General features: G+C 41.6%; 1 protein-coding gene across 1 annotated transcript; it reads right to left on the bottom strand.

Moving 5' to 3' along the window:
* Positions 1-4,509: 4,509 nt before the first annotated feature.
* LOC308679375 (integrin alpha-7-like) lies at positions 4,510-10,707 on the bottom strand (the record flags this gene model as incomplete). The annotated part of the gene is made up of 4 exons (XM_081346984.1): positions 4,510-6,063; positions 9,299-9,424; positions 9,966-10,064; positions 10,594-10,707. Coding segments are annotated over 4 exons (519 nt in total), but the record flags the coding sequence as incomplete, so codon positions are not given.
* Positions 10,708-11,720: the final 1,013 nt, after the last annotated feature.

Below are 11,720 nucleotides of genomic sequence, written 5' to 3'. Positions count from 1 at the left end.
CTACATGCATGTACATTGCATCTGCCTTTCAGCTTTATTTCACAGTTGTTATTTAGAACCAGATAGCTTTAGAAAACCAATTCCTCATGTTTCATGCCAAAGCTGCTTATTCTTGCAGCTGCTGTCAAAATCACCTTTTGATTTGTAAGAGACAGTCCTGAAAGAACTCTAGTCTAGAAGGTACAGTAGAAGTTGGACTTGGAAATAGCCATCCCACCACTCCTAGTGGATTTGTCTCCTTGTTCTGTGCCTGCTTCTCTTTTGATGATTGAGGAAGACTAAAAGTCCCACAAATGTGAAAAATGTATGTGGAGTTCTTACTGCTCTCTGAGCTTGGTTGTTTGCTTGCAGACATTTCATTGCCCAACTAACACCATCAGGGCAGTGATCATCAGACTCATACTGACCATAACCTAGTTGGGTAATGAAAAGTCTGCAAGCAAACAAGGGAGCAGTTCAACCCCAAGTACAGAGAGTTTCTGTTACTAGAAAAACATATGTATCTGGTACATTCTCCTCCCTACAGAGGATATTTGTCTCTCACAGGAACAGATCTATCAACAGCTCCAGTAAAGACCTAGTTTGCTCATCATCTAAGCCAGGGGTAGGCAACCTTGGCTCTTTTATGACTCGTGGACTTCAACTCCCAGAATTCCTGAGCCAGCCACGCTGAGGAAAAAGGGAGAGGTTTCCAAGCTGAGCCATGCTGGCTCAGGAATTCTGGGAGTTGAAGTCCACGAGTCATAAAAGAGCTAAGGTTGCCTACCCCTGATCTAAGCCTTGTTTACACATGGTTTATTAAAATAACTGGCTCATGTAAAATGCTTTGCTGCAGTTTATAAAACATAATGGCTACACAACATAATGAACCAAAAGCAAGCAGTAAACAATATTTACTGCATGTTTTCACAAAGGCAATAGATTCTATAGGGTAAAATGCTTATTAGTGATTCTCAAAGCGTAGTCCTTAGACTATCGGTGCTGTGCCTCAGTTTTCCCACATTCACTGACCAGAACCTGTTCCTGACCAGCAGCCTCCTATTGCTGTCTCCTATTGAGACATACAGTATCTAAAACATAGCTTCAAAGGGCCTTTGAATAAGAATAGGAAGCATACACATATGGAGCTATAATCATTATTTTATTCTCCCAAATCATCAACTCCCATGCTTTTAGAAAGTCAAAATAATGGGAGGCAGTATTTAATTCAGAGATCCTCACATTTTTCTGAATCTAAAAAGTGGCCTGCCCTTCATTTTGCTAAGCACGGTTTTATATTGCAAGCAAACCTGTGTAAGCTTCATTGCTTGAGAGATTCCATAATACCCAGTGTACTTTTGTATATATTCAGGGATGGAAGAAATCCAGGTGGCTACATATGTCTGTGAAATGCAGGATGGAAGTGTTTCACATTAAACAAGCAGGACCACAAAGTCTCTAGAAGACTAAATTCTATGCCATAGCAGTGATGGATCATGATACAGGTGTACTTACTTCTTGCTGTGAATAAGTTTTTTAGCCTAAACATTTTGTATTTAAACAGTTTTCATTCCTTTTTTTCTACTAAAATCTTTAATTCAAAAAATGAGGTTTAAGCCTGCTCTGTCATTCTTTTGATAAGGGATAGAATTGGACCACACAAAAAATATACTGCTCAAAAAAATAAAGGGAACACTTAACACAATGTACTGTATTTAATAGTAGGATGTCTTATCTTGTGTTCCCTTTATTTTTTTGAGCAGTATACTTTGAAGATCATCTCTTTGCCCTATAAAGAAGGCACTTGAGCTGCTTTACAAACAACAGAGTGTTCTGAAGTTCTTAAACTACGTCTGAGACCAGGACTGGTGTTTTTAATAGCTGTAGGAGCCTGTCTCTCCAGCTGTCCAGTCCTAAATCCCTAAATTAATGTAGCTGCTTTATAACCATCTTGCTTCTCAGCCATATGCCACATACGTGATGCTAATAATGCCATAGCAACTCATTTTATTTAGGGCTAAGCACTGAAGTGCAGTTATTTATGAATATACCCCACTGATTTTAAGAGTATATAGACTTGCATGGTGTGATAGCTCGACAAGATGAACAGTAGGGAATCACACCCGCTCACTCATTAAATTCTTATTTGCGACATCTTGAAATATTCCAAATAGATTATAGCTTCTTGATCTACTTTATGTTCAGGAATGTTTGTAACACTTCACAAAGTCTCAAAAAAAAAGAATCTGGGAGCACCTTTTTCATCTAACAAATTTTATGATATTTATTTTTAATAAAATTTGATAGTTGGAAAAGGTGCTACGAGACTGATTTCTTTTACTCTCATAAACTGGTATGATTCCCTTCCTACGATGCTTACGTAATGAGATGTCTTTAGCACTGAAGTTTTTTTAAAAAATCTGCATTGTATTTATTTAAATCTAGGAAGCTTATTAGGCTGAGCGCTGCGAAGAGTTTGAAATTGGTTCTCTTCTCCCAAAATGTTTCCATGTGAATTATTCTCGGTGATCAGGTCATTTGCCTAATAGCAGATGTAAGGTTGAAAGCAGTGTCACTTTTTGCTATAAAAGTACTCAGCAGTTGCTCACTCCTTTGGTGAAACCAAAGTCAAAGCATATTTTTATGTCCTCTGAACAACAGGATATTGTACTGAAATTTGGCACAACCAAAACCTTATTGTTGTATATAGCATTCTTATGCTCGTTAGCATTTTCCTTAGATTTATCACTAGGGGTATCTAAATTAACTGGTATATGACAGATAGATATGGATTAGTTATTCCCATAAAGGATAAAAATGTAATTACAGACTTTCTAATTGCTAATACGGAAAAGAGATTAAAAAACAATATTGGAAAACCCTTGTGATCAATGTATTGTTCCCTTATTCCTGACTCAGGTTAGGCATTTTGATTTTGCTGCCAACACTAACAGCAGATAAATGCTGGAGATCAAGACTTCATATATGAATTCTGAAAAATAAAGTTTCATTGAAAACTCTTGGAACATGTGGTGCATGGGTATATATATATGTAAGTGAAATCCTTTGGAATCATTATCCTTCAGATAATAGTGGCATCTGCAGATTGTCAAATAGATGCAACCTTAATCAATCTGTTCCTGATGAAAATATGGGTTACTGCATCCCTCTCCTTCCCTTTAACGCTCATCTTTTCCAATGGAGAATGCTTCCTGATTTTTGCCAGACTGGATCTAAGTGTAGAAGTCACTTCTGCTGCAGGGCGACCGATGACCATACTGTATCAGAATTTTCTGAATTTGATTGTGGCTGAAGCCCTGGTTGCAACAATACATTTCGTAGCACCTTAAAAACAGGTTTATTGGGGTATAATCTTTCATTAATTGAATAGCATACTCCATAACTATTCAGTTTCCTACAGGATTATTGATGGGTTTTGCTCTACCCAACAAAACAACTAGTGCTTCAGCAGTGAGTTTACTGGGTTTTATTGCAAGTTCTTGCTTTGGATCTCTGCAATTTGCCATATAGATGATTTGAGAAATGCTTCAAATTTTTTGAAACTCCTTTTTTTTGGGTCACAGTTGTGTTCTGGTCACTGTTCCTATTAAACAAAGACTGGTTTCTATACAGTATATGTTTGTGCACAGCAGCTCTTACATTTCAGCTAATTTGTGAGAAAGTGAGGGTGAAATTTATTTCATATATACAAACCATAAAGGGTAATTCTGAAAGGAAATTGTCACAATTCTAGGAAGCAGTGTATAGGCACCCAGATGTTCTAAGACAGGCCAACAATGGTAACCCTCAGCCCTTTCAGGGCTTAAGTGATAAGACTCAATGTGCCAAAAATTAAATATGAGTATAGCAGTGAAAGAATTATAGGCATGACAACTAGGGGAAAAAATTGGGGTACCTCCTTTGCTTGGTACCCTAAGCACATGTTATTTTCTTGAACGGTTCCTACAGGGCAGTAGGCACCTTCATTAAAAATTGTAAAGAGGAGCAAGTGTCAAAACTCATATCTCAGCATTACAATACAAATTGTATCCCTTATGTGTTTCTGTGTGACATCATGATGCAGGTCTGAAAGGGAAGAGCTTACATTATCCTATCATGATGCACGTTTCATCATTTTGATGTTGTGATTAGGAGCAAACATCATTAGAACAGAAACATGAGACGTATCTGAGATAATCCTATCAATAAAATCAAAGCTGACCTCAGAGCTTTTTTGTCCCCTGGATAGGAAACAATAGCTGCATTAAAAATATAAAACTAAAATAGATTTCTTAAAGCATTGTTTGTTAAACAAGCTACAGTAGCACTGTTTGCATATAATGCACAGCTACTGCATAACGGACTAGTTCACAAGTCATGTTAAACCAAAACCAAACCACACCAATTTAATGTTGTGAGCGAATGGTGACTTGGATAATAGAATGCCTCAGTGAAAAGTAGCCTCTAAAGACGTATCTGCCATGACATTCATTAAATACGCACACCAGGATACTAAAGTAGTAAAGCCATTTAATAGTTTTGATGAGAAGCCAGCCTCTACCACATGCGGCATTTTTCTTTGGACTTTATTGTTTTTTGTGGCATGAAAATAGTTTTGCATCTCCATTAAGCATAAAGGCCAGTGTGGTTGAGCAGGCACAGTACTCGCTTGAATAGGGCTTTTATCTTTTGGGTATGACTTTCCTTTGAACTTGGTTAGTTTTGCTATTCAAAATGCAGCTGACCTTTCTGATAAGTATTGCTTGTCAGCTCTAGCCTCACAGTAAGCTGATGAGGTAGGTTGCTGTGTTCTGATGGGAGGAAAGGAAAGGAGAGGAGAGGAGAGGAGAGGAGAGGAGAGGAGAGGAGAGGAGAGGAGAGGAGAGGAGAGGAGAGGAGAGGAGGAAATCAATGGGTAGAGAGATGTGTGTATACCTGTGTTTGTTTATGACAGAGAAACAAGACAGACATCTGTTATGATTGGATAGGGATGGGCCTCAGGAAGCTTACCTTTTTTCAGGGAAGAAGACAAGCAACCAAGAGATATTTTAGTGTTGTCTTTAAACATAGTAACAAGAACCTTTGATACTGAAAGCATGTCCTATCATGTTCAACTGAATAGACTACCAGTGCTTCTAATATGAATTAAGATAATGAAAACTACAAAAAGACGGCAGGTTGACAGCACTCATGCTCAGAAAAAGGCAGGTTTCTGTCACTCTTTCATCCTCTGCATACGCATACACCTGTGCACGCACACATAGATACAACCACACATACACCTATAGAAAGGCTTTGAGGCCCTGTATGCTGCTCAAGCAACCCATGTTCAAAGGATCGGATCCTGCAGCATATCCACGCTGTTCTTGGAGTGGTGTCCCCGGCTGTAGAAAAACGGTACCGTTAAGCCGCTTCTGAAAATGTCGCCAAGAAAACCGCTGGGACTTGTCCCTAGACTAGAATCGAGGTTGACCCGATGGCCCATATACCCAAAGGTAGATGCAGTTCCAGCTCTCGACATCAGGGTGTGCAGTTCATTGGTATTTTTGCCTTGCCTGATGACTGAGAGAATATTTCTTCAGACAGACGCTGGCTCTTTTTTCTCATCAGATACTGCTCAGCTTTGCAAGAAAATTCAAAACCCCTGGAAGTAAAAACTCTTCAAATGTTGGGCCTCGTCAAATCCATCAGCACAACCTCCACTGTTAAACATCAGTCCCCCCAAGTGTCTGTTTTACCGCCCTCGAAAAGGTCATCCAGTGCCTGCACAACGTCTAGAGAGAAAAAGCACGCCAAGAGCACAGCTCCAGTGAGCTCGGCTGGTGCCACTCAAAGGTCCCTCCTTAATAAGCAGTCTCTCTTATCGACAGGAACTTGCAGGAAGAGGCCAGAGTAGAGAAATAATTAGGCTGAAACAGGAACATGGCCGTCACTGTCTCCACTCCAATTAGTGACCCAGTCTTTCCTGGTGATGGTGCCTGTCTTCTCCTCGTGGAAAAACTGGCGCTCCTGGCGGGGAATCTTGACTGCGTGGTACTGGGGTAGGTTGGCTTTCTCGTAGCGGGCACGCTTGAAGAAGCCAAGCTGGAAGAGAGGAAGTCATTTTGTGAATTCAGCGAAGTTAGCATTGCCCTCAATTACCACATGGATGCTAGAAGACAGGGGGGTTTCTTGAGTTCTGCAGTTAAGCCATAAGCTCCACCCATCGACTGCCATAGGTTAACTCCAGCACCTATTAATACTTCATCTAATGGGATGGAAACCATGCATTTAGGACACAGAGCTTTTGGGACCCTCTAGTTGTGTGCGATTTCAATTGTCACAAACCTCCATCAACTTCCGGGGAAAAAAATTCGGAGAACAAAAGTCCAAAAACTGGAGGGGGAAGTGGGTGCGTTATTTTCCCCACTAAGAAAAACAAGGAACAGATGTACAGTATGTTGTCCTGCCTTCACAAAAAAAAGGCAAGCTTTCATCAAAACAAGAAGAGGAAATGGACAAATATATACAGGCACCTCATCTAAAAATAAGAGTACTTGCATTCTAAACTCAATCCTTCTAATAAATATTATTAGAGGGTTTTTTTTATCAGATTTCCAGTTTGGATTGCAAATAAAAAGAGGGTGACTTTAAGGGGTGAGGGTAGAAGGCTGATTTGTTATCAAGCTCTCTGACACATGTATAGAGACAGTAGGATTCATTCACCTTAAACTTAATGCCGCTGGGGGGGGGGGCGAAAGCCCTAATAAGCAGGCATATACATAGAATGAAGGCTATTGCTAAGCACATTGGTTTGTGCTTTAGATTGTAAGCCGCCCTGAGTCTTCGGAGAAGGGCGGGATATAAATGGTATTAAAATAAAATAAAAATAAATAAATAAACATGCTTTTCCAACGATATTCAGGTCTCCTCCTGTGTGCTCTCCTATCACACAACTAGATGCTGAATCCCATATCCCAGTTTTAGTATTTTGGCGTATACATCATTAATAACTAGAATTATGGGGAACTACATTTCCCCCCCCCCCACCCAACAGAGTCCCGTTGATCTTATGAAAAAAATCAGCCAGATCAAGCGCACATCATTTTACGGATGGTGGGAAGAATGCAGATAGAGCTGGATTGGATGAAAATTAAATTATTAAAGTTGCTCCCACCCACTGAAAACACGTGGAGGTGTCCTGATATGCTGTAAATGTTCCTAATGATCTTTCATCTTCTTTCTCACCTTGCCCTAACTCAAAATTTGAGGGGCCTTGGGTAAGATGCCATCAGAAGGCCTTGTATTGTGTCAGTACAGCTCTTCCTTGCTAAGGTTTACAGCTGCCCATTTGTTCTTTAAACCCATTCAGAAGGGTTTCAATTGAAGCCCCAGTCCATTATTTATTTATTTATTTATTTATTTATTTTATTTGTATACCGCCCTTCTCCCGAAGGACTCAGGGCGGTGAACAGGGCAGTACATGTTAAAAGACAAAATACAAAAATTAAAAAAGATTAAACAGAATGCCCACAACTCTTACAATAGGTTAAAACACAATTAAAAGTAATAAAATCCAACCCCATCCCATCAGGCCAGGCCAGCTTGTTCAAAGAGATAAGTCTTTAGATCGCGCCGGAAGGAGCGCAGGTCGGGTGCCATCCGGAGCTCAACCGGAAGACGATTCCATAAATCCGGCGCGCCCACAGAGAACGCCTTAGTCCTACTCCCCATCTATCTAGCCCAAAAAAGTATATCCTTTAATGTGACTTGTGAACAAACAATGGAGTAATGTTAATGTTAGCACTGATTAACAACAAACAAACTATCAGGCAATAAACGATGCTCTAATCAAGGAACTACCAACTCAGACAAACAAGCAGTAGACAACAGCTCAGTCAAGGAACCACTAAGGAGAAAACATTGCCCCCGCCCCCACCCCCCACCCCCACTAACACTGTCACAGCAAGCTCCTGCATATAAAGAGAGGACGAAACCCACTCTCTTCCACACTGAAGATGTTAGCCAGGTAATGAAACGTCTGCACAAAAACAATCAAGCTGAGAGAGCACCAAGGACTCCACAATTCAACCCTGAGGTACAAATTGGGCACGTCTAATTTAATGAAAAGAAGGACTCGGGGTGACATACATATCTTGCCAAGGACTATAATGTTTCTAGGTTTTGCCAACTGATCCTAATGCCCTTCATTATCCACATGTTGTATGACATTCAGTCTTGAATTACATTGTGTTACACGCTGCCACACAACCTGTAAGTTACAATTGTGTGACCTGTAACATTTCTGCATCCCACAGAGCTATAGCACATGCAGACAAGAACTGTAAACCCTCCTATCTGTTAGGCTCTGCCAAGTCCTGCAGGCATGCTTCCATATATGCTTGGGGACACAGACAATGGGATTGCTGTTTGTGAACACATGCACTAGTACTCTTAGGTAGCTTACAGGAACCGCATTCCATTACTTGCTATTTCTGTGTCATCTGTGCTCTCACACACTCCAATGCACATACGGGGGCGGGGGAGGGTCAGTTAGGTAGGTGAGACCAGGCATTACCACTAGGCCTCCATGGCCTGCCTGTCTGCATCAGATGGCTGCATCGCCAGCCGGGCCCGATAATAGTTTGTGGAGTATTTGGAGACCTGGCTGGTCCTCTTGAAGAAGCCACACTGGGAATTGGGAGAAGTAGGAATAGCATTAGCAGGCTTGCTACGCTTCTGCTCCTCAAGATGAAGTCTTCCTTTAAACGCCCATCAGAGTTCAGGGATGCCTTCAAGCAGATAGTGTCTCCCCACCAAGCTCCAAAATGGAGTTTCCAGATGCCTATCAACACATGCTTCTTTCCCTAGCAGATACTGTGAATCTAAGTAGATACAGTGCAATTGTTCTGGAAGGATGTAATCACTGGAACAGTTCAGCTATAAAGAATGGTCTCTAAGGAATGGACTGTTACAGTAGAAATAATCACCATTAAATTGAAGATACTGTCAGACAACAATTACAGTTGTTTCGGGATACAATACAAGTTGGAAACATCAGCTCGCCTGGAGTGCGTAGAAGCACCTAAAATTCATGCATGCGTGCATGTATGTTTGTAGATAAAATTTGCCTTGGTGTCAAGGCTGTAGAGCAGGGGTGGGGAAAGATGGCCCCTTTACGACCCGTGGAGTTTGACTCCCAGAATTCCTGGGCCAGCACAGCTGGCTCAGGAATTCTGGGAGTCAAACTCCACAGGTCGTAAAGGGGCCATCTTTCCCCACCCCTGCTGTAGAGGGATACCATCTCGGCCACCACTGGCTCTTTCTCTGGTCAGCTCACCTTCCACAAGATGGAGACTAAGAGACCCAGTACTAAGATTCCAGCTAGTACTGCAATGAGGATAATCCACCAGGGCACCCCTCGTGTCAAGGGCACAACAGGATCCAAGTAGACAGTCACTGGGATCTGGAGAAGAGAAATTGCAGAAAGTGAGAGAGCGGACCTGAAACATGCAAGAGGGAGTACAGGTTACACTGTTGTTAATGAAATAGCCATTACAGTTTTTGCTGTGGTTTTAGACACAAAATCTCCTAGCTCCTTGAAGAGGTTGATTTGGCCATCTTCACTTTTGGCCTCATAGCCCTTTTCTTGTTCTTTCAATGGGCAACACTGACTTGTGAAACCTTCTCCAAATCTGGCACTTAATGATTTTAGCAACATTCCCCCTCCTCCCTCATTCAGGAGGAGGAGGTAGTCCAGGAAGGAAGGAAATTGACATCTTAAACTTTATATGGCTTGGTCCCCCTCCAGATGTATGTTACATCAGCTCCCGTGATCTTCAGTCAGCATACTATGTTACCTCATTAGCTGGAAATTATCAGAATGGAAGTCCCGAGACGTTGGGAGGACAACAGGTTGGGCAAGATGATCCTAAAGAGCTGCATTTTTTTATATTACACAAGGAAAAAACATAAAAGGGAAATGAGTTGTGGTACGGCTACCCCACCTGAGTCGTGGCATCTCTTAGGACCAGGTTGCGAATGGCGGAGCTCACTGAGATGTTGGCACGAACAATCACTTCCACTGATTTCATATGAGCAAATTCCTAGGAGCCAAAGGAACAGGGTTCAGCATAGTCAGGAACCACCCAAGTACCCTCCAGGGAAGAGCACAGTCTCTTAGTTATAAGATCATGAAGAATGCAACCTGTGCTCGCTCCCCTGTATCACTTGCGATGTGGTAAGGAGTTCCAAAACCCCCTGGAGTTCAGGACTGCAAGTCACTACGTTGACAAAGCTACAGCAGCTCCCATAAAGATATTGTAGGGAGCGACTGATGATTCCTTTTCTCATCAGTTGATATTGAGCGGGAGAGAAAAAGGCATAGGGAAGCAAACCTACCACCGCTTGGAATTAACTTGCGTTAAGTCAGTAAAGACAGCACTGCTTCCTAGCTTTGCTGCTGAGGCTCAATAAAGCTTGGTCACGGATCACCAAAAATACGTTAACGTATTTTTCTTCAACTCAGGAACAGGACAAACGGATATTAACTGGCTGTAAGGAAATGCCCTTTGGGTCTCTCAGTTTACATATGATTCTGTTCTTCTTATGTCCAACAGGGGGAGTCATACTAACCTCCAGGAAGGTGCTGTTCCAGAGACGGGCCCAGATGGTGAGCACAGCTGAGCGGTCAAAACTGTAGAGAGGGCATTTGTATAGCAGACATCGAGCAGTGCCCAAGACGCAGTCCTGAAGCAGAAGAAAAAAAATATCTGATTGAGGATATTAAAGTCAGGAAGGCAAACACTGTCTGACAGTCTCATCTACAGCACCAATATCCTTCTCCCGTTATGGCATAATGGGAGAAGGGCACATCTATAAAGGACACTTCTTTGGAATAGCTTTGCAGTGCTGACCATCGTCCTTTCGTGACTTTCTGACCACAGTCACAATAGTCTGTATAATAGCCCATGATTCACTTGAAGCTAGGGGTGGCCCACCTGTATCCCTTTCATAGCCCTTGGAGCCCATTTGGCTATGATTTCTGAAACTTGACAGGAGAATTTTCTGTCATTTTAAAAGTAGGTAACAGAGGCAGGCGCCAGGTTAAGTTGAAATTAGGCAGATTTAGACACATGCATTCCCATTCTAACTCGTTCTTAGTAATCGTCTTTCCCCCACCCCCAAATTCAGTACTTGGCCACCAGAAGTTGCCCATTTGTGCCTTGAAGCCATTACATTCCTGAATGTTTTTCTCTCCTTTCGTTTCAGAAAAGAATAAGTTTACAGACTTCAGGGATTCCAGTAGTTCCTCTTTGTGTTCCACTAACTAGGATGCAAAGGTATCTTGTTCACCATTTTTAGAGATCTCACCTATGACTCATCCCCAGCCCACCAAGGAGGCAGTTTAAATTTGTCTTCAGCTGTTCTGTTATTCGTGTGTTTCCCTTCCCTAACACACTACCTTCCCACAAGAAGTATCCATAATGCTTTATTTCCCCCACAATATCAATAATTATGTGGTCAAAACAACAACAAAAACCCAGATTTTTTTTCTTTTTATTTTGTAATGTTAACTTTGGGGATAAAAAAAATATTTAAAAAAAAACAATGATGTGGTGAAGATCTGCCCAGTTCCTGTTGTCTACCTTAGACTGCTATGGATATGTCCCTTTCCGTCTGGTCACTGGACATTGCCTCCATGACAGTTGTGATTTGAACTGTGTAATGCCTGATTTCCACATGAATATATATTTCCCTAA

Source organism: Vipera berus (assembly GCF_964194415.1).
Source record: "Vipera berus genome assembly, contig: HAP1_SCAFFOLD_334, whole genome shotgun sequence".
Taxonomy (NCBI): Eukaryota; Metazoa; Chordata; class Lepidosauria; order Squamata; family Viperidae; genus Vipera; species Vipera berus.
The sequence above is the reverse complement of the archived record's forward strand: the minus strand, read 5'-3'. Positions and strand labels throughout refer to the sequence as shown.